General features: G+C 40.3%; 1 protein-coding gene across 2 annotated transcripts; it reads right to left on the bottom strand.

The window, feature by feature from the left end:
• Window positions 1-3503: 3503 nt before the first annotated feature.
• Window positions 3504-21553, bottom strand: pax3b (paired box 3b). Of its 2 annotated transcripts, none has more exons than XM_027012158.2 (9): window positions 21193-21553; window positions 20488-20723; window positions 20158-20284; window positions 19696-19842; window positions 10226-10425; window positions 9706-9871; window positions 9122-9324; window positions 6449-6692; window positions 3504-4190 (listed from the first exon to the last, which is right to left on the bottom strand). In XM_027012158.2, the coding sequence occupies exons 1-9, from the start codon at window positions 21245-21247 to the stop codon at window positions 4156-4158; spliced, it is 1413 nt and encodes a 470-aa protein (XP_026867959.2). In that variant the 5' UTR covers window positions 21248-21553; the 3' UTR covers window positions 3504-4155. The 2 variants fall into 2 exon arrangements, with proteins under 2 accessions (XP_026867959.2, XP_026867960.2); XM_027012159.2 differs by having other exon boundaries at window positions 6647-6692.
• Between the last annotated feature and the right edge of the window lie 1655 nt (window positions 21554-23208).

The following is a 23208-nucleotide window of genomic DNA, read 5'->3' as shown; positions in this document are numbered from 1 at the left end:
ATATATAAAAGCTACAATAGGAACTGGCCAATTTTTGATGCCAGTTCATTATAAAGCATTTAAATTTTAAAACTATTGTTCGTTTGTCTAACATGTTGACAACCCATTTACAGCTTTGCTGTCAATCACATCTTAAGCATTACATACATCGTTATCGTTATTGGTTTCTTCAGACTATATTATTTATATAATCCGGCCTTAATTCAGTCCTGCAGATTCAACATTTTGGGATGCATATGGGATCACAAATCCCAGATTGTCCAGAAAGACAAAAGAAGGCACACACACACACACACACACACACACACACACACACACACATATATATATATATATAGACATATTTAAATTTAGCAAAGTATAAATGTGCTCTCACAAATGCAACAATAAGATTATTTTGTTAGTAACTTTCCACAGGCTCTAAGAAATTGCAGTTATCTCAAGGCACTGTGAACCATATTTTTGTACGTATATAGAATATATATTCCTCTATGCACCCCTGTTTTCTTTTTCCTCAGTTTGGACAGAGCACTCTCAACCATTTCACTACGAGTTATATTGTGTATGACCTTGTATGTGTCAAATAAACCAAACTTGAAACTTGAAACATTTCTGTGGAAGAGAGAGGAGAAGCCTGCAAGTGCAGCTATCCACCAGTAGATGGCAATACTGCAAAGATTATGCATATTCACATTTTTTCAGTCCCACATATGCTGTATTTGCAAAAATGGTGGCAGATCCCTCACTCAAGAACGCCATCCATGCATCATTTTATCATCAGCAAATTTGAGGTTGGTCATGAGCTAAATAAATACCAGCGTAATATTGAACCTTTGTATACTGTATGAGCAAAGAATTCCATGTTAAAATGTAACAGATACCAGTGACAAAATTTGCACATTTGATATAAAGGATAAATAGGAATATGGGGCAAATTAAAATACTTTTAATGGATTTTAACAGATGTATTTTTATGATCCTTCAGTGAATAGTCATGGTTAATGTTTTTTTTTGTTTGTTTGGTTTTTTTAAAATAACCAAGGCAGCCCACTGAAGCAAACCAGGAAAAGAGTTGGGATTTTCTACTGGACGTATACTGATCTCACTTATACTCTAATCCTGTGCATCTGGTCATATTTTTTTTAAACATAATAACGCTTTCCATTCTCAACCACATCATTGCTCTGCTCCGTGGTGATATATACAGGCTTTGTTGATAACAAAAGTCTTCAAAAGTCATCGTCAGAAGACAACAGAAATCTTTGGAGCCTTTGATCAATATATCGCATTATTTATTTTGTTGCTTTGCCACAAACGGCATGTCATGATGACTTGTGCTCTCCTGAAAGATAAGATGTGATTTTCTCAATAATAGAATCCTGTCTACATCTTATATTTAATAATCCCAATCTGAACCATTTTGCTGATAATTAAAAGCACAGAAAATTTGGAAGTGCCAGAGTATTTTGGAATACCTTTTTATGATGACCTTTTTATTCCTTTCTGTCTGCCTATCTACAGAACTGGGATAGAGCTGTAAGTGACCCTTGACCTTTGCAGTGCCACAGGCTGTAAGAGCAGGGTTGAAGAGACTCTGTTTGAAGCAGTTAGGATGGAGAGGGGAACCTTCAGAGTCAAAATAAGATTCTGAAAGTAAAAAGGTGGGGGGGGGATATGAAGAGAGTCATTTAGCTTCTCTCTCACTCTCTCTATCTTTTCCATCCACACACCCACAACCACACACACACGCAGGCTGCATTGTGAGACTATACAGAGTTATTCCATGTAAAATGGTTAGTGTTGGAACAGCTCAAGATGAACTGAACTGAAAATCATTCTGGAGGTCTTTGAAGGTCTTTAAAACCACATGGAAATCATAGTGTTGATTTCCCTACTTAGTGTGTGTGGTCTGTCACTATTAATGAAACACACGATACATGACATTTTTAGACTAATGTCCTTGAACCCATACATTTCATGCTGTTTCCAATCATGTGCTTATGTAAAATAAAATACATTCTGCCTTATAATAAAGCTTTTATTCTAGTTTTTACTAACAGAAAAATGACAGGTGTTTGCACAAACATTGCTCAACACCTGTCTGTGTGAAACAGTTTCCAAATACTTTCTTAAATGCCCAGCAGAGCTTTTTATCCTGCAAAGTAGAGAATATATTTTGAGAAAAGACGAGTCCTCAGAAATCAGGCATTTACGAATGAAACATCATTACCAGGGGCTAGCAGAGAGCTTCTGGCACTGGGTCCTGCCTTACACACATCTTCCAAAAGGAATGGAAGTTCCAGAGGGCTGATCTCCATGTGTTTATTCCCTCCACTCCACATAACCTTCCATGACACACCCTTCCATACTTCTTTGGAAAGAAGGACATGCTCTTTCAGAACAAGTGTGATTAGAGCCTTTCTTTCTAAATATTTTTGTGATTTTCACGGAGGATCTTGTGATATTGGAATCTTGTGAAATTGCGTGTACAAATTACCTGAAATAAACTCCCCTCTCAAACAGATGTTTTCTTGAAAGTACTATAGACTGCAGGAAACAAATCTCAGCTAGGCAAGTTTAAAACAAGAGTGTAGTTTTTAAAAAACACCCTGATTACATGACATAAGCTTTACTGTAAATGCACATTTATTGCTTAAGCTGAATTCTTCTTGATGCTTGAAGAAGTCAAAGAATATGTTTCATGCCAGTATGTAAGGATTTATCATCATGTAAACAAAATGGTAACAGCTTGAAAATGTTTCTTTCAATTAAGGCAGCATGATTTCAGCTCTTAATCTCTTTTATTAAATGCAGAAATGCAAACGTCCTGCGTTTTGTTTTCCATTTTCACTCACCATTCAGATTTTCCTACTGAAAAATACAAAAGGAACAGAGAACACCAGGCTCATATTTTCATCCCTATTGAATACTGGACGTGGCATCATGGATAGATGTTGCAAAACAGCTCTGATAACCCCAAAGCATCTCTTCAAGCAAAGGCACTGCTGTTAGAGTGCAGTAGTGCCCCCTGTTTCATGAACCAGCCAAGTCATGGACCAGCAAGGTAGCAGTGGATGCTGTGATGCCATTAGCAGCCATTAGCTTGTGCTGTGTTTCACAGTGTGCTTCACAGCATGATATTCTCCCAGGTCAGATGTACTATCAGACAACAGCAGCAACGGGAAGCACCAGTGAAATCGGAGCAAACAGACAAAAGGGACGTAAATAAAAACGGTATGGATTAATTCATCATCTCATCACCTGGCTAGGGGGAGCTTTATTATTTAGAAATCTGGCCATGGAAAGGTTGCAGCTGGGATCCTGATTGGACTCAAGATGCACCTCTTGTTTCACAGCAACAATGTTAAGGGGAAAAAACAAACGACAAAACAGGACAGAATGTGCAGAAAGAAAGAAAAGAGTGGTTTTTAAGCCATCTTAAAAACAAAAACTAGCCATTCCTTTTTGCCATTTGTCTTTTATTTAAAGCATGTGGGTGAACTGAGGGGGGATCAAATCCAGCACTCGCTTTGTTTTACATCATACAAACGTCTGCTTTCATTTCAACCCAGAGACGGGGATGGGGCGACTGCTATCAGTGGTGTCTCCATCTGACCCAGCACAGTGGCCCCCAACCATGGGCAGTCAGGGAGTCTGTCCACAGCGACAGTTCTGATTCCATTTTACATAGTGCTCACATACAGACTTACATTTTTATATATTGCACTCTGATTCATCTTTGACTAATTAAATCTCTGCACCATCAGAGTCTTTCATACAAATCGTCTTTTGAAGAGGTCTGGCAAGCAACCATGACTTGGAGGAATTCTTCAAGAGAAGGTTCTAGAAGAAGGTTCTGTGTTTCTGTTTTCTCACAATCCTCACCGAGTCAAAGCTGTATGTCTATATGTATATCCAAGTTCTTTATTTGCGTGCGTCTGCGTGTGTGTGTGTGTGTGTGTGTGTGTGTGTGTGATGATTTTGCTCACACCATGGCAGTATGACACCACGCCCCAACTTGGGCAGTGTTCTTCAGTAAAGATTACATCATGACGTTCCGACTTCCACTTGTTCCCTTGAGCATCCTGAATGCGGGGCACACATAGCCATGCTCCGGTTCACTGCCACAGAGTTCTTGTAGTACAGCCAATCAGCTCAAGCGATCTCAGGCTTCAGACAGTGCAGGGACCCTGCAGAGAGAACAAGAGAAATGAATGAGTGAGAGAAAGAGAAAAGAAAGTGAGAGAGAAAATTAGAGTATAAGGTGAGAGAGCAACTATCATTAATGATGGTTCACTTTGGATTGGGACATTAGTGCTACTGAGTGCATTTGTAAACAAATTAGGCTAAAAAAAACCAGAGACGTATCAATCCTTAATCTATAAACTCACAAAAGCTCGTCTTAATCTTTAAACTCACAAATGGTTGAAAGATTGAGTTATTCAATTAAATGTATTTGTTTAAATTTTTCGTTATGATTTAAATTTGTGAATAACATGAAGACCTTGAGTGACTAAATAGGAAAGGCACTCAGCCACTTCACTGGATTTGTGCACAAAAAGGCTTTAAAACTGAGCAACACAAATAAATACATGTGAGAATATTCTAAACATGGCCTGCAAGCAATATTTTTCCACACCAATAAACTTCATCTCCATTTTAGCCAACTTTTACTCAGCAGTCCATGGAAAACTACTGCCTGTAACCCCATATATACAAGAGCACATGAAATATCACGTTTAGAGCTTATGCTTATTTTTTACTTTGCTTTGGCTGTACAAATACGTGCCAAATATGCAGTTAACTTAACCTAGAGTAATTGAAATGAGGAGGAATGCATTTTCCAGGAGCCTCAGCAAAGGGACAGTTTAAAGATGTGGACACGTTGTGTAGACCCAGAGGAGCCCGGTGTCTTCAGCAGTCTGGAGCTGAGAGTTTACCACAGGGCAGCGAGGCTATGACTGTGTTGTGCTGCAGGCATGAGCACAGAGTGCCACCTTAATCAGCAGACAGTGTTTCTGACAGTCAGTGAAGCCCCACCACGACCTATGATTTTGACGAAAGTTACAAGATATTTGACAGTCTGTGACCATGTGATAACTGATAATAAGCAGTGATCCTGCTTACAGTTTTGATATGCTTCTTCACTGGAGATATGAAGCATCAGTAAAAAGTCTGATCACACTCTGGTTTATTAAAAAGATCAAACTTTCTGGAACACACTCATGCCTCTGTGACATTTCAGGTGGTGACAGCAGCTCAAACCTCAGAGAAGAAGAGTCACGGGTGTCAGGGCCTTGGGCCCCAAAGCAGCCCTAACCCTGTGTAATACTATTGCCAGTACTGTACTGACCTATAGCAGCTTGAACCTCAATATACAACTGATCCCATGCAGCCTGAACCCCAATACAGTACTGGCCACGTGCAGCCTGAACCCCAGAGCAGAGCAGTTGGCTTGGGTCCCTTGCAGGTGAGTGTGTGCTGGGAGCAGAGTGAGCAGTGACATGGTTGCCTACACACCTGTTTCTAATCCTGACATTGCCAGAGGATATTATTCAACCATGAAACACACACACATGAAACGCACACATATATAAACACATTCACATACACATACACACATACATGCACATTCATAGCCATAAAAATACATTCACACACAAAGACATGTATGCACATAGATGAAAACACACACAGGCATATGCATTCACAAAGCCCCATATTTTGCCTTATACACATACACACACAATATCACCCACATTTGACTAAAAACCAAGCAGCAACTTAATAGAGCAGGAAGATCACTGACATACAGCAATTAACTCAGTGTGTGTACTGTATGTATCATCTTTTCTCCATTCCTAATGTCATGCTGCAGCTGATTGGCTGCGAGGTGAGGTGAAGGGCATAACGCAAGTCTGATTGGACAGCTTGTGTGATGTCAGAGAGTGCAGAGAGAGTTTGTTATGAAGGACAAGAATGATGGGTCACCCCCTGCTGACCAAAATTAGAAACTTCAGAAGCCTCAATTACAATCAAACATATGACATCTCTTTGAAGGCTAAATGCATGTCTGTAAAACATTAATGCAAACGCAAATGTCTGCCATTCCGATGAAATAAAAATCCTGTGTGTGTGTGTGTGTGTGTGTGTGTGTGTGTGTGTGTGTCTGTTTTAAAACATATATGCGCCTACATTAAACAGCAAAAACAAAGGACAAAGGAAGTATAAATTTGAAAAACAGACATTTCTACACATCTGACACGTATGTATTGTAAAAAATAAAACAAGAAACAACATTGAACAAAACACTATACTAAGAGTGAAAATGTAGCTGTTGTAAAACAAGAAAAAAAACAGGTTTCAGGTATGAGGACACAGAAGACAGTCAAACCCTTTTTTTGGAATACTTGGACTGTAAGTTGTTAAGCGTGGCTATTGACCTTACTCTGCGCATAGGGATTGTACTGGTAGGTGGCGCTGTGCTCTGGCCGGTAGGGGGCTGGGGTGTAGGAGGCAGAGGGGCAGTAGGGCTGTGAGCCAGGCCCCAGAGGGCCAACACTGGGCACGTGTTCCACACGCGGAGAGCAGCCCGTGGCAGGACCCGTATCCAGGGCTCCGGAGAGCGGGGAGAGGGTGTACTCACCCTGGGCCTGGTGGGGAACGCCTCCAGGAGCCAACAACCCCATGACCTATGGAGAGAGAGAGAGAGAGAGAGAGAGAGAGAGAGAGAGAGAGAGAGAGAGAGAGAGAGAGAGAGAGAGAGAGAAGGTAGAGGGAGAGAAATTGTGTTGTTTTATCTAGTCAAAATTACTATGAAAAAATATTTGTCTGGGATGTCTGATTTTGCATAAATAAAAGTAATCCAAACAGACCAATAATAGATAAGGACACTGCAGACCGATAATGTCAGATAATATCACCTTTCATACTCTCTTTTCCTGTCTTTGGTCTCACACATGCACACATACATGGACAGAGAAACACACAAGCACACATATGGTTGTATCTAGTGGGATCTATGTGACCTGCAATTGATTAAAGGAGAGATAATTAAATTTAGAGATCATTTTATCTGATTCTTGGGAAAGAATCTGGCCCCGGGACCTGTGTGTATGCGTGTTTGGGGGGAGAGAAAGAGAAGGAGACAGACAGACTTCGAAAATGCTGTTTTATGTTATAGTCATGCTGTGTTCAAAAATGGTTCTTATCTCTGAATACAACTTAGTGGCAAAGGAAAAAAGTAATATTCTGTAAACATCAATTAAAATGTAATGTAGCCTGTCTCCCAGTCTAATGAAGTCCTGAAACAAGGCACTTCTGTCTCATAAAATAACTCTTCGGAATAATTAAATACACAAGGCACAACTATCTCACTCTCTCCTTTTCTCTATCAAAATGCAAATTATCAAAGTAAACGTATTGTTATGTTCACATAGGCACTGATAATATGACCTGTTTTAGTCTCCATTTCTTATAAAAGTACATACACACAGAAACACACACACACACACACACACACACACACACACACACACACACACACACACACACACACACACACACACACACACACACACACACACACACACACACACAACACATGCATATGGTCTTGCTTAAACTATTTCCCCACAGATGAATATGGCTGGAGTTGCATTTCTTGTGTCTCAGAAGCATTTTCTCAAAAAATTATCAGAGTTTGGAGTTGCCTGGTTTAAAGAGGAAACCTAAACCAACTGAAACCAGCAACTAAAACAGAGAATTTCATGGAGCTCATGCATAACAGCCTGATGGATCTACTCTCTCTCTCTCTCTCTCTCTCTCTCTCTCTCTCTCTCTCTCACACACACACACACACACACCAACTCTCTTCCTTTCCCTCTGTTCTTTTCCCTCTCTCTTACCACCATCTCTCTCTGTAACCTCCTTCTCGCTTTCTCTCCATCCTCTACTCACACACGCCAGTGAGAGACAGCACACAATCCTGCCATATTAGGAAAGGTTTTTTCCCCATCCTGCAGTAGTGTGTGGGGATGGGAGTGTGGGTATGTGATTTCAAAGAACTAATTATAAAAGAAATAATGAAATAGAAAGAAAAGAATAATGTTGAAGTTATTGATTTAAGCTCTTGAGCTATCTATATGAGCCCAAAGAACAATACAGACATGCCTGAGCCATGTACACTTACACAAACACCCACACAGTAACTTAGGCTGACTTGTCAGGGGATGTAACACCTGCACTCCACTATTAGTATGCTCGTTTAAAAATGGAAAACAGATGGATGTCAACCACCGCATCTTTCAGGGCAGGAAAGTGGTTAGTGTGCATTAAAGATGTGCTAATGTGCTAATACTGACACATAACTCACTATACCACTCACTAGAGCAAAAACTAGAGCATATTCTAGAATGATTACTGGAGCAGTCACTGACATGTTTTCTAGATTACACAGAAATTCCCTCACGAGACTACAAAAAGAGTTGTTAACAAGAGCAAAGACTAGAGTATACACTAAAGCACGCACTAAAAAGTACTCACTAGAATGTTCACTACAGCATTAACTAGAGCACTAATTAGAACACATTAAAGCACTCACTAGAATGTTCACTACAGCATTAACTAGAGCACTAATTAGAACACATTAAAGCACTCACTAGAATGTTCACTACAGCATTAACTAGAGCACTAATTAGAACACATTAAAGCACTCACTAGAATGTTCACTACAGTGTTCACTAAAGCACTCATTAAAACACACATTAAAGCACTCATTAGAAAGTTAACTACAGCAATTCACTAGAGCAGTCATTACAGCACACAATAAGCACTCACTAGAATTTTCACTACAGCATTCAACAGAGCACACCCTGAACAGTTCATTAGAGCAGACACCTGCTTTTCTTCCAAAAAAACACTGGGGCTGTTTCACTATTTACAACATTTATACTAGACTTTAGAATTTCATATAGGTGCAGTTCATAAATAAATAAAATAAAAAATAGCCTAGTGTTTCTTTGCTTTCTTAATTGTGTGTGTGTGTGTGTGTGTGTGTGTGTGTGTGTGTGTGTGTGTGTGTGTGTGTGTGTGTGTGTGAGATTGTGACTGTGTGCGCTACCTGTGAGGATAGTCTGTTATTGATAGTTGAAGTGTGGTGGCCATTGTGAGTGGCAAAGCCTTCTGAATACGGAGTGTAACCATGACGACTTGACAGACAGTATGGGGCTCCACCCTCTTGATCTACCCCTCCAATTGTGTGGTGGGCTGAAGATGGGGGCAATGATTGTGGGAGGGGCTGGGGCCTGTAGACTGTGCTGGAATCTTCGAACAAAGTACAGATATAATTATTGTCACTCTGCATACTTTTATATAAACTCTTTTCTTCAATACATATACTACAGTGTACTGCAGTGGTCATCTCTGACCCTCGAAACCAAACCTGATCCTGGATGTTGTAATCACTGGTAGATAATTGAACAGTTGATTACATTTTTAAGTAGCTTTTTCATTACATCTGCCTCCAAGGCAAAGGGCAGGTAGAATTTTTATATGGTCCAGACTTCCAGGACTTTGAACACCTCTGCATTAACTGCTCAGTTAGCTACTAGTGATCACACAATTGCAGTGTAAACTGCATAAATTAATATCTTTAGGCATTTAAAAACATCCAGTAAAATTCCATTGTTGTAATCTGGGCGTTACCCTGAGGAAGGCTCGTGGGCGCGTACTGGCTTTCTGAAAGCTGATAGGGTGACAGGCTGGACATGGCTGAGGGTGTGAATCCTCCAGGGATCAGGTGATTAAACATCATGAGCTGATTGGCTCCTGCCTGTTTCCTCCATCGGGCTCGTCTGTTGCTAAACCAGACCTAACAAGTATACAAAGAGACTGATATTATCAATCTGATTCTTTCCTAATTTTGTTTTAGCCACTAATACACTTATGAAAGTTAACAAACGGTAAGTTTCGAAATGAGGCTCACACATACATGTGCTCTATAATACTTTTAGTATTTGCAACAAAAAAGTGGGCTATAAGTGGAATTGTTGTTTAACTGTGTGCATGTATGTGTACATTCAACTATACTTATTCATTGGTGATTGATTGTCTGTGCTAAGAACATTTTGCTCCAAATGTTCAGATATTTTTTGTGTGCGTGCGTGCGTGTGTGTGTGTGTGTGTGTGTGTGTGTGTGTGTGTGTGTGTGTGTGTGTGTGTGTACCTGCACCCTTGCCTCAGTGAGCTTGGCTCTCTGGGCTAGCTCCTCACGAGTGTAGATGTCAGGGTAGTGAGTCCTCTCGAACACCCTCTCCAACTCTTCCAGCTGCTGGCTGGTGAAAGTGGTCCGACTACGACGCTGTTTACGCTTCAGTGGTAAGTCTGGCTCCGACTCTACATCCGAGCCCTCGTCAGACATGCTGCCTATAGTACACATACATGTACACACACACAAACACACAGACACACATCACACTATTGCTCACAGTTAATAAAGGTTCGTGCATGTGAGCTTGATTTTGATTTGAAAACAGGTACTGAAACACTGAAGAATAGGCCCTTTAATAATACAGAGATAGATAACTGATGTAAGAGCTCATACATGCACACACAAATGGGGACTTAATGACTGAGTGAATTTGGTAACAAACCTGACTTGACAGTTTTCAGCATGGTTTCTTTGTATTTCTGCTACTGTGAGGTGTTGGGGGGTTGGTCTTCTTTGTTAGACCAATCCCCCAACATCCCCAAATCCATGGTGGGTGGGTGTGTGTGTGTGTGTGTGTGTGTGTGTGTGTGTGTGTGTGTGTGTGTGTGTGCGTGAATGCAAGGGGCACGTGCGTGCATGCAATAAATTCCCCACTGGGAAAGTAGAGGCTGTGTGTCACACTGTATTTATTCCCTCAAGAGATGGGAAACAACAGAGCAACAGTTTAGGCCCCCACCACCATCTGAGAAACCAATCCTCTAAATAAAACACAATCTCTGTTACTCTGACTCATACACACTCACTCATTCACTCTCTCTCTCTCTCTCTCTCTCTCTCTCTCTCTCTCTCTCACACACACACACATACACACACACACACACACACACACACACACACACACACACACACTTGGAGTTTATGAGTATTCCTTTGAATTGCTGTAGGTAAAGATGCCTAGGAAACATGCCCTAGCACCTGCAGTACTGTAGCACTGTTCCAGGCACACCATATTCAAAGAAAACCTTTTTTGTACCTAACCTGCCTGATTGTGCTTTTCAACTGCTTTTCAGTATAATGACCAGTTTGGCCCACCATTACTGTAACGAATAAAACATTGTGATACACAAGAAAAACTAGGAAAGCGTATGACAGGTTTAAACTAAAATTAGTTTTTTCTCTCTTCTTATGCAGTGAGTCCTCCCTCTCTCTCTCTGTCTCTCTCTCTGTCTCTCTCTCCCTCTCCCTCTCTTTGTTGAGCTGATTTGCATGCTCCATCTGTGGAATTGGTCATGGTGGTGGGGGGTTCCAGAGTGGGCCATCACCTGCCCGGTGGGGGGGGACTGGAGGCAGACATAGACGGGTAAAGAGCCATGGAGAATGATGGGCTGGTAAACTTCCACTAATCTCCCCAACCCAACTGATCTTTTCAACCCTGAGGCGACTACAGATGCACCGAATATTACAGTGTGTGTGTATGGATGCATTCATACCTGAAAATACAGCCAAAATGTCCTTATTTAGACAGAGGCACAAACAAACAGCAGAGATTTTAACCTTCACACACACACACACAAACACACACACACACACACACACACACACACACAGTCATATTCAGCTCTGGTCAGCTGTAAGCTTAGCCAACCCAGTGAATGTACAGTAGTGAAGTGAAGCCTGTCTATCTCACGTTTCCTTTAGCTGCAGTGTGCCGATCTCTGCTTTATAAACACACAAACCTCAAAGCAACAGTGAAAGCCAGTGAGACTTAAGTCTCCCACTGAGGAGGAGCATATGCAGTCTAACCTGCGGACATTTCAGTTCTGTATGTGTGTATGTGTGGCACTCAGCTATGTAAACGGTGTGGTCACTAAAAGCATCCACATCCCACTTTTTCTTCTTCTCTCAAATTCAATTTCTTAGGCAAACACAATTTTGCTTTCCAAACCCAACAGTCTCATATACAAACCATATCTGCGATCATAACCCTAAAACTATGGAGTCCTCACATATACAATGCAGTCTCTGAGAAATTAAACGGTGGCAGAGTTTTTGTTCCTTTGGTTCTGTGCTGTAAGCACACTGGATTTGAAATGAGACAATGACTCTAAATTTAATGTGCAGGGAGCCCACTTCAGTTTCAGACTGTGTGCATTTTGCTTTTGCTTGTTAGGATTACAGCCTTTTCTTAATACATATTCCACTCATTTTAAGTGAATGAAAGTAACTGGGCTACTGGCCAGTGGCCTGCTTCTTTAGTTAATGCTGTGTCAGCACAATGGTTCATAACCTAAACATTATACATTAGACGTGTCAAAATCAACTACTTTTAGGCTTCTGGGATAATGAGAGAAGAGATAATGACTACATGTAGTACAATGGACAGAGGAGTGTGTGGGCCAAAAGAGAGTCTTAGACATGTGTTCAGTGCTTCACTTTACAGTAGGATGATGGCCCGAAACACTCTAATAAAACAAGTCAGGGCCAAAATGTGCAGTGTTCTGAGCAGGTCTTTCACCCACTGAGCATGTGTTTCACTTGCTGAGAGCAAAGCAGAAGGCCAGAAGACCCAAAACAAGCAGAAACATAATGATATTACATTACAGATCATCCCCAGTGAAGATAGTGAACATCTGCGGATGCCAGTGGATTGCAGGAGTTACAGGTAGTCATTGCAGCTAAGTATTAAACATATATATTTTTAAATGCCTTAATTTGTCATATTATTGATGGTCCCCTGAAACAGGGGGACTGTGTATAAAACCAGCAAAGATTATTATGTTTAATCTGTTAAAGACAGAAATTACTTCCTAATTTCTCAAGTACAGTCGATAAGATCAAACATACACACAAAACAACTGTCTCACTGTTCGGTTACCCCCAGACTACCCTGACAGCAAGCAGCACAAAGTGACTCTGTCCCCAACTACCATACTGACTAGACACACAGACTGCAATCAAACCAGCAAATCCAGCAATATGCTGAAAAATGGACCGATATACAAATACACACAGACATGGGTGCAGACAGACAGGCAGACAGACAGCCAGACAGACAGGCAGACAGACAGGCAAACAGGTGGATGTAGCAAAGTGTGCATCCAAGTGTGCAAGCCAACCTGGAAGTGAGAGACATGAGGAGGCAGAGAGGGAGTGAGAGATGGAGAGGCTGCTTGTGCTCATACGTCTTCTCTGGCAAACAGGCTTAAAACCCAGCAGGAAAAGTCAAGCCCAGACCATATGTGTGTTTTTATCAGCATAGGAGTGTTTGAGTAGGAGAGTGGGGGCCGTTTTGCTATCCCAGGGGCCAGTTCTGTTACCCCAGGGGACAGGTAATGAAGAGGGTTAATAGACGCTCTGACATGTGCCCTTTTAAATACACACACACGCGTTTGCACAGACACACGCATGCACACACACACGCACGCACACACACACGCACGCACACACACACGCACGCACACACACACACACACACACACACACACACACACACACACACACAGACACGCACACAGACACGCACACACACACACACACACACAGACATGCACACTCACACACACACACACACACACACACACACACACACACACACAAAAGCCTGAAAAAACCCCTTTTTTTTGGAAGGGCGGGAGACTATTCGTGGTCTTTTTCAGCTTGCGGGTGGCTGAGTGACTCCCCAAGTGTATTAAACAGTGCATAGGACTCCAGCAGATGCCTGCAGCAGAAAGCATGAGTGACAGTTAATAGTCCATCTGCCCCTCAGGCTTTTAGCTGGGGGCTGGCTGGGGGTGGAGAGGGTTGGGGGGGCACTTGACTTCCTAAAGAGCAGTCCTGACCCCTACAGCTGTCCCAAAAACACTGAGCCAGCGCTACGCCCGACTCACTCTCAATACTGCCTCCTCCTTCTGTGGGTTTTTCCCCCTCATGGTTGACATTTCCTTATTTTTGAGGAATGGCATAACAGTTTAGGGTAGCACGTGAAGAAGGAAAAAGCATAATGGATGGATTAATGAATGTTGTCTCAACCACTCATGGTCCAGTGAAAAAAAGACTTGCTGCACTTTTCAGGGAGTTTAGCATTCCTTTACTGAGGGTTAAGAGCTAGTAATCTCACCCTCACCCTGGTGCACACATATGCTATAAAATAGAACATTAAGTTTATCTTTATAAAGTCATTCATAATTTAATAAATAAATAACTATATATATATATATATATATATATATATATCTGTCTGTGACACATAATAATAGTAGTTAATGATAATATAATAATAGTTATTAATAACCATGAGCTTCTCTCAGTCTATAATCTCTGAAGCCATGACAGCGTGCTCATCATCAGAGACGTCACAGGCATGGGACACAAGGGGTACCCCTGCCCACACACACACACACACACCCACACCCACACCCACACCCACACCCACACCCCCACACCCACACACACCCACACCCACACCCACACACACCCACACACACTCACACACACACACGTACAAACACATACTTCTCTCCCAAACAGTGTTTTGTCAAGCAACACATTTGGAAAGTGTTGTGGAAATTTGTAAATGTTCTTGTATGAAACTATAAATGAGAAAGATTTAGTAAAAATGTCAGTGAGGAACATAAGATAGTTTATGTAAATTTAAATGTATATGTAATGTAATGTAAATGTAAATGTAAATTTATGTAGTTAGACCCTAATTGTAAAAGGTACTGGGTCAGTCATCCATGTGGAGTGAATTATAAATGTGCTGTGCTGTAACATAATGTAAAAGTAACCTAACATAAAACTAACATAATAGTGCACTGACATTATAGCTTCTCGTTTGTAAACATTAGGACAAAGTTTCTGCTGTAGGTTTGTGTTCTGCATCCAGAGACACAGGTTGCTACAGACATAAGTTCAATAGCTTGTTAGTTAATGTGTGTAGGATCTGACTTGCTAACCAGGTTAATGGTTAGTGTTACTATTGAACCAAGGACTTGAGCGTGAACTGAGTGCCTACTGTTTTTGTGTGTATGTTTTTAGAATTCTGGCTTGTGCAACAGCCACATTCAAAAATCAAATCTTGATGCAGGAATCCTCAGTACTTTTCAGCTCAACTCAAGATTGCAGTTTCTCTCTAAGATTATGGAAAAGGACACTCCTGCACAACTGTGCCCTCAATTGATTACAAATCATATCCTTGAAAGATTTCAGTCTGGTTTTAAAGCCCTCCTCAGCAAAGTCTGCCTTATGAAAACTGTGCTCTCCTCACCCCATTAGTCCTCAGTAGTGCCTTTAATCACAACAGTCCTACTGAATGTCTTGAGCACATCATTGGACTGTCCGGAACAGTTCTAGACTGGGTTAAATTTTATGTGTAGAAGAACCTTTTCAGATAATGTTGGTAATTGTTTTTCCTTTGTGGCCACTACTGGCTACTACTGAGTCTGCCACCATTTAAGATTAGGACCTATCCTTTTGTTATTGTATATGCTTTCCTTGGGTAACATCGTTCGGAAGTATAAAATATAATTTTATTGTTATGCCAATAACAGGCAACTCTTATTTGCCTCTAAAGGACCAATAAACCTCCTCTCTAAAATGTCTGGAGGATATTAAAAGGTGGATGATCAACAATCTTTTGCAACCAAATGAAGATGAAACAGCTATCATTGTTTTTGACTCTCCCAATCACACAAAAGACCCAGGAGCACTCTCACTATATGCAAAGCCATGTGTGAAAAATCTCAATTACATTTCTAATCCTGACCTCTAATTTGACCTGCAAATCATGTCTGTAGTCGGGCTCGCTTTTATCAACTTAAAACAATTTCAAAAATCAAACCAATACTTTTCAAAATAGCAAAAGTAAATTGGGCATTTGTTTTAGATGAACTTGATTATAGTCATTTTCCGTATACAGGACTAAATAAGTCATTAGCTCTCCTTTAGACACTTCATAATGTAGCTGCTGGACTAAGCGCTCACACAAGCCCAGTTCTAGCGTCTCTTCACTGGCTCCCTGTTTATTACAAGATCCAGTTTAAGTTTAAGATCCTTTCATTTGTTTATAAAGCTCTCTGTGGGCTAGCTCCAGCCTACAGTGAACACTTGCTTAACCCTTGGAGTCCTTCTAGGTCTCTGACGTTTTCAGTTCAGTTCCTTTTGGCTACTTCTCCATCTCAGTTGAGAGGTGAATGAACTTCAGTGGTTGTAGCACTGAGACACTGAAACCAACTACCTCTAAATGTTACGAATGGCTCATCTGTTACCATTTTTTAAATTGAAACATAAAACACACAGTTCAACACTAGCATTTTTTAAATTTGTTTTTTACTGATATAATTTATATTAATTAATGTTATATTTATTTATTTATTTTATTACTATTGAAAGTAGATCCTCTCTGTGTTGGCAGACTACTGCTGTACACTGAAGAGGTCAAGTATAGTCCTGAGGTCAAGTATAGGCAAAAATCCTTATTGTACATTTTAGATATGGTTTTTTTTAAATGCTATAAAAGCCTTATTTATGAATAGGTAATATATAATTCATGTAAAATGCAATTGCCCTATCACTTAAAACCCATATGTGATAGAAAAGATCTAAAAAAATGAATTCAGCATAAAACATACTACAAGGTCCACCTATTTTATCTTGGGAAACAATTTTATTGATTTTTTTTTTTTTTCAAATTTTGTTGTCCAGAGTCAGCTAATTGATATTTATTGATTATCTAGTTCTAACATTTTATCTTGTTTACAGCATGGCATTAAGTCAACTGCTGTTGTTTAAAATTATCTTTATAAATTAATTTTACTTACTATATTTTAATTAAATGTATAAGTTCTATATGTTACCTAAAAACTATAGAACCGGATTACTTGTCACACCTAATTTACAGGTACGGGGATATTGGTGGAAAAAACAGGAAGCTGTAATTATGGTGGTTGTATAGTGGCTTTCTGTCCACTTTTCAAATGGATGCAAAATCCCTGATCACTATTAATTCTACCATCATCATCATCATCATCATCATCATCATCATCATCACATCATTATTACTTCACTCCAGAGATTTCCCAACTATTCTTCATACCCTTCCTTTCAATAAAACCCTTTCTGTTACTGTCCCCCCTCATCCACCCCCCGTATCTGAAGTGCCTGCAGGCTTGGACCCGAGCTATTACATTCCACTGTCTATTGGCTAGGGCAGCTATCATTTCGGGGGTTCCCCATTTACTATTTGTACTCATCTCTCTTTGTTTCTCTCTCATGCACTCCCTCACAGTTGAGGCCTGAAATGAATCAATACAAGAAAATATACACAGAAAGGGCCACCTCAGCACACACTGTCATCTGGTCTCTGGTTGTTTGGTTCTAACATTTTAAAATCACATCACACTAGTTCTCTCTCGTGCTCGCTCGCTCTCGCTCTCTCGCTCTCTCTCTCTCTCTCTCTCTCTCTCTCTCTCTCTCTCTTTAGAGTGTGTGTGTGTGCATTTTCTGAGATTGGATTATGAGCTGTTGACTGCACACTCCATGGTACAACATCAACCATTCAGCACTACCACTCTGGTCCTAATACAATTAAAAGATTTCAACCTAAAGTCTGGGTTTAACTGCATTGTATGGGCAAGATGTCGAAGCTAAAATATTTCCCAATTATTAGTTATATCTGGATATTTATTACGCAAAGGTTATATATAAAGTTATACTTAACTACGGTCACAAATCCGTCGTATTAACGAACAAGTGGTTTGTTTTGGAAAGCACACTTTCAAGGAAAATGTGACATTTTACGAGCTTCTACGTAGTTGATGCGATTTATAGAGAGTGTGTGGAAGACTGAGGTTAAATATAAGACTACAGCCGATCCAGACGTGCATCGTAAATACTGAACTCAACTTGCCTGTCTGAAAAGCCTCTCGGAGTGGAACCAGCGGACAACGTGCCACAGCAGAATTATTAAACGAATATGTCCCTCGGGGTAAAATAGAAACGGGAGTGAAAGAGAAGAGTGGGGGCATGTTCGACTCGTAGATGAAAGTAAACTGAAATAAAGACCTCGATCTAATTTGCCCGAGGATATTTCTTTCTTGGTCTTGGGGCACGAGAAGGGCAATGCGTGACGGACGGGTATTGTAGCTGCGCGTATGACGAAGGGCGTGCCCCCATTGTGACCGGCGCTCGAGGCCAGGCACGTCTCGCTGAGGAGAACAGTGGTCGCCATTGACTCAAACGGTCTTTAATAAACTCCCAACGTTGCTGTATGTGACACTGCGCGAAAATCAGAACCATTTAGATAATTTCGGCGGCACTAACAGAGCATTAAGGAGACCCGAATCACATTCACGAAGATTAGTCACGCAAGGACAAGATGTTATCTCATTAGTTTATCATTACAAAGGCTGATAACATGAAGGGGCCTATTTGTAACAAATGTGTTTATTATATTATTTTAATGAGATCGCAGCATATAGCCTAACGACCGGTCGAATAAAAATAGGAGAATTTATTTGCAGTATACAGCCTCTCGGTCTATCTCCTGTAACTTTCAACATAACTCTTAATTATCACATTATCGCTTTGTTTCTGTCCCCTCAAAATAGTCTAATGTAAGAATCTAAATGAACACTTATGAATGGTAATTCATAATATAAAAATTTGTATTGCAATAAGTCTAAATGTACCAAGATCCCAAAAGCAATTGTTTGTGAAACGCGGCCATTTCAAGTCTAAACTTCCTTTAAAATTTTTTTGAATAATTCATCTGTCTGGGTATACGTCTTTCCAATGGATTTTTCTCTTCCGTAATTCTGACTGATAAAAAAGTCGCAGTTTCTTCTTTGTGTGCGTAGCCCTGCTTAAGAGCTGCGAGCTTTTGTCCGCGTGCTGGCAAGACTCGAGTTTCAATGGACTCGCGCGCTTTTGTCACTCAAGTTCATGCTCAAGAGCCCGATTGAGCGCTCAAGCACTGTTGTGCAAATAGGTTAGCCTAATAATGTATATGCAAGTTTTGGTTTCTTTTTCCCACATGTAGTATTGCGGTAATATGTACCACAACACAGTATTAGGACCGTTCTCTTTATCCTGTTTGAATATAAGATATTGGCTAGCATCCGTAATAATAATAATAATAATAATAATAATAATAATAATAATAATAATAATAGTTTTGTTGTTGTTGAAGATGGTGACAATGGTGATGGTGCAGATTATTTTATTAGATCAAATCGAAAATGAACTTTCATTTGTTTAAGATATAGAGTTCCCATTTCTCACAAAATATAGTCACCGGCGAGGAAACGTATAGCATCTGGGTCCTCCATAATGGGAAGCACTGATGTAAAGGAACAGGTTATTAATGGAACGTTGCGCACCTGTTCCAATTCTTTAAAACAATTGTGAAGATTTTCCCATGAGTTCACTTAAAGGGACATATTAATAACAACTATCAAAATAATAATTCACAGCAAAACTGTACTCACATCGATCACCCAGGATTCCCGCAATGCTGTGTCTGGCCCTGCGCGCGTGCTCCTCCTGTTCCCGCTTCTCCGTTTCATCTTCGTCTCCATCTTCGTCATCTCCCCTAACGTCGGGTTTCCCTTGCATCAGTCGACTGATGGTGCTCACTATTCCACAGAAATACATCAGAAATAAATAATTACGTGAGTTGGAGATAAAGTAGCTCTAACCCTTGCTTAGCCATTCCGTTTGATTTTAAATCTTAAAAACATAAAAATCTTTAAATACAACAGCACACCACAAATGAAAATGGAAATGTGAAATTTACTGCACTACAAATAATTAAAATGAATGTGCGTTTCCAATCCAAGCATTTCCAATCATAGTCCAAGCTTTTATGAGTCAATAATAAGCATTTCAAAAGTTTCAAAGAAATAACATGAAATTGCTGAGATTGCACGCAGCCGCACGCGTAGGCCTACCCGAAGGCGCGCTGTTGCGTTCACAGATACCCTCTCTAATCAATGCATCCCGTATTTCCCAGCTGAACATTCCAGGATTGTTCCGCTTCAGTTCGTCAACGCGCTTTTCCACGTCAGGAGATGCAGTCTGCTCAAAGAAAAGCACAACAATGTTGCTACTGAGATTTAGACCTCTTTAGACCCATCAGTATTTTTCAGTCTGAAGTCAACCTGTTGTTCGGGGACAGGAGTTGAGGAGTCGGAACCACAGCACATCAGTGCAAATCACCAAATGCAACTTTTGATGTCCTAGACTGCGGATGGATCAGCATCCTGATCTAGAGGGCTCACCTTCGGTTTACTCCCGCCAACGGCTCCGGGCCTAATGGATCCGGTCTCTTGGTACCGGCACAAAATTTTGGAGACGCAGCCGTGAGACACCCGTAGCTGGCGTGAGATGACGCAGGGACGGATGCCGTGATGGGCCATTTCCACTATCTTGTGTCGAATGTGGTTGGGCAACGGGCGACCATTGATGAAAACTCCTCCGAGCTGGTTCACGCGGCCCTGACCGAGAGGAGTGGAGACTGCGAGCAAGAGAAGCACATATATGGAGATATAGATTAGAAAAAGGCAAAGCATAATTCAGTCGACAAACCAAGCATTTCAAAACATACTGGTAACTTATGCTAAACATTTAAGAAGTAGCCTTCATTTAAATATTTATAATTCAATAATTTGCTGACCTCTTGTGCTCGTGGCAAAAAAAGACAAATATTTGACGTTTCAGAGTCTTCATCAGGCAGCAACTGGCTTTGCCTTATGAAATATTATTGTTTTCAATAAGAAACGTGGGGCCCACCCAAAATTCGTGGAACAACATATACTTTATTGCAAATTACAGCCACATAAATGACATATTTAGAACATTTTATTTTATAATTCTCACAAATTAATTTAAAATTTTAATGTACACCCAGAAACGCGATGTGTCCATTTCTCTTAAACATGTAATAATTAGCTACGTTTTTGTTCAAAAGTTTTCGATCAAGTTACCTTCCAGGGGAAATCCGCCGCGTGGATAGTTCTGAGGCAGAGCAGGACGCATCATTCTGGGCACGGTCCCTGTCAGACCGCTCGCTTCTCCAGTACACTTTGGTATGCAGAGTTCGTTGGACTGGCGACCACAAAATGTAACGGTAAAAAAAAAATCCAACACGCTTTGAGATTGCGAGTTTTAAGTCTTACTTACTGAGGAGTTATATGGGTGTCTCGCACAGAAATAGTGGTCATGGAGTTGAGGGATAAAATGTGCACGCTTCAGATAGTCCTGTTTGTAAAGATGGATCACTGTATCCTAATCGAAAAACGAAGCTACCGATGTTATCATCGCCTAGGTTTAATACTGATGTTGTTGTAGTTGTTGTTACTTACAAGCGTTACGACTGAGAATGTATTCCCAAACTGGTGGAACATGTATGAGTTTAGCTATATCCCTCTGTCCACTAGTCCCTGCAGTTAGGATACTCTGATTGGACAACAGAGTCTCACAGCTGCACGCTGATTGGTGAAGTATGTAAACTTTCTCTGTTTTCCAGGAACATGCAAAAGTGAGTGAGAGGTGAGACAGTCATGACACAGTAATATCGAACCGCGCTATGTGATGATCGATGTGGTGTTAAAGTGTAGGCAAAAAAATTGATACAATTACTACAAAAAATGTAATCGAACTTGAACACGTTTCATTCAGTAAAATTTAAAGTCAGTGTTACTGAAGTTAATCTAAATTACACAGATGCATAGAAATACATTAATAAATAAATGAAAAGAAACAGAAGCAAGTCTTTGGTAATAATAACGATTAGGATACTTGAAAATTTACTCCTAGGCAGAAAATGTAGGCTATTTTACTGAGATATGTGCTCATAGTGTAATAGATTAACAGTGTAACTTTGCTCGTATTTTGTTGGACATTTGATAATTAATTTGTAAGGATTTTCGCTAGAATAAAACAAATAATTTCTTTATACCCAAATCAGAACTATTAATTATTCTCTCTTTCTCTCTCTCTCTCTCTCTCTCTCTCTCTCTCTCTCTCTCTCTCTCTCTCTCTCTCTAACACACACACACACACACACACACACACACACACACACAAGCGTCTAAGCGTTAGTGCACAGAGACTTCAATGACATGTGGCTCTTTTGTTGATATGAAAAGAAACTTCAAATGTTTTCTTTGTGCCGTATTGCGGGCATAATGGGACACACGCAGGACGGAAAATACGCAGGGGAAACGGGGGTTCTTTCACGTGCAAAAGAGCCCATTATTCTCTCTCCTTGAAGAGTTAAATCAACTCAATAAATAGACCGGTCCCGTAGGATACAGACTCTACAAATGTATACGAGCTGGAGAAGTTAACAAAAGTGTGTGTGTGTGTGGGTGTGTGTGTGTGTGTGTGTGTGTGTGTGTGTGTGTGTGTGTGTGTGTGTGTGTGTGTGTGTTTCAGATGACTAATGTCAACTTCTGTCAGTGGCACCTAGATGGCTTGTTGATGAACATTTTAGTTAAATATTTTTCATTTAAACGAACCTTAAATTCAACAGCAAAATTTTTTATTTTTTTTGTCAAGTCTCACCAAAAAAAAAAAAAAGTAATGAAGTACATGAAGTACATTGCTCACTAACATCCTCATGACAGGGAAAGAACAAAACGAGCAAAAAAAACAAACAAACAAAAAAAAAGCAGCTTGGAAGAATTCACTACAGGGTGTTTTTGTTACTCGGCTGACAATAAATTGCCCTGTTACCGGCCTGACAGTAAATGCAGTAACCAAATGCGTAATTTCCTTTCCTATATAATTGTTTTAAATTATTGAAATATGTAATGATGGCAGTATTGGATGACTGGCAACATATAAAGTTAAAGTGAATGTTCAGACTATGACAGTTCTATCAGAGGAGAAAGAGCAAGATCCTAAACACAGAAACATAATAATGACTTCTTTCATATAAATACATTATTTGATTTGTGTTAATTTGAGTAACTAAATTTATCTGCATTACATTTGTC

Source organism: Electrophorus electricus, chromosome 15, assembly GCF_013358815.1.
Source record: "Electrophorus electricus isolate fEleEle1 chromosome 15, fEleEle1.pri, whole genome shotgun sequence".
In the NCBI taxonomy this organism is placed as follows: Eukaryota; Metazoa; Chordata; class Actinopteri; order Gymnotiformes; family Gymnotidae; genus Electrophorus; species Electrophorus electricus.
The sequence above is the reverse complement of the archived record's forward strand: the minus strand, read 5'-3'. Positions and strand labels throughout refer to the sequence as shown.

Coding starts and splice junctions, on each gene's coding strand:
- pax3b (XM_027012158.2), bottom strand. CDS start 21,247: ATGATGCGTCCTGCTCTGCCTCAGAACTATCCACGCGGCGGATTTCCC. Junction 20,724..21,192: donor CGGCGGATTTCCCCTGGAAG/GTAACTTGATCG, acceptor TCTTGCTCGCAG/TCTCCACTCCTCTCGGTCAG. Junction 6,693..9,121: donor ATAACAGACTATCCTCACAG/GTAGCGCACACA, acceptor CTCTCTCCATAG/GTCATGGGGTTGTTGGCTCC.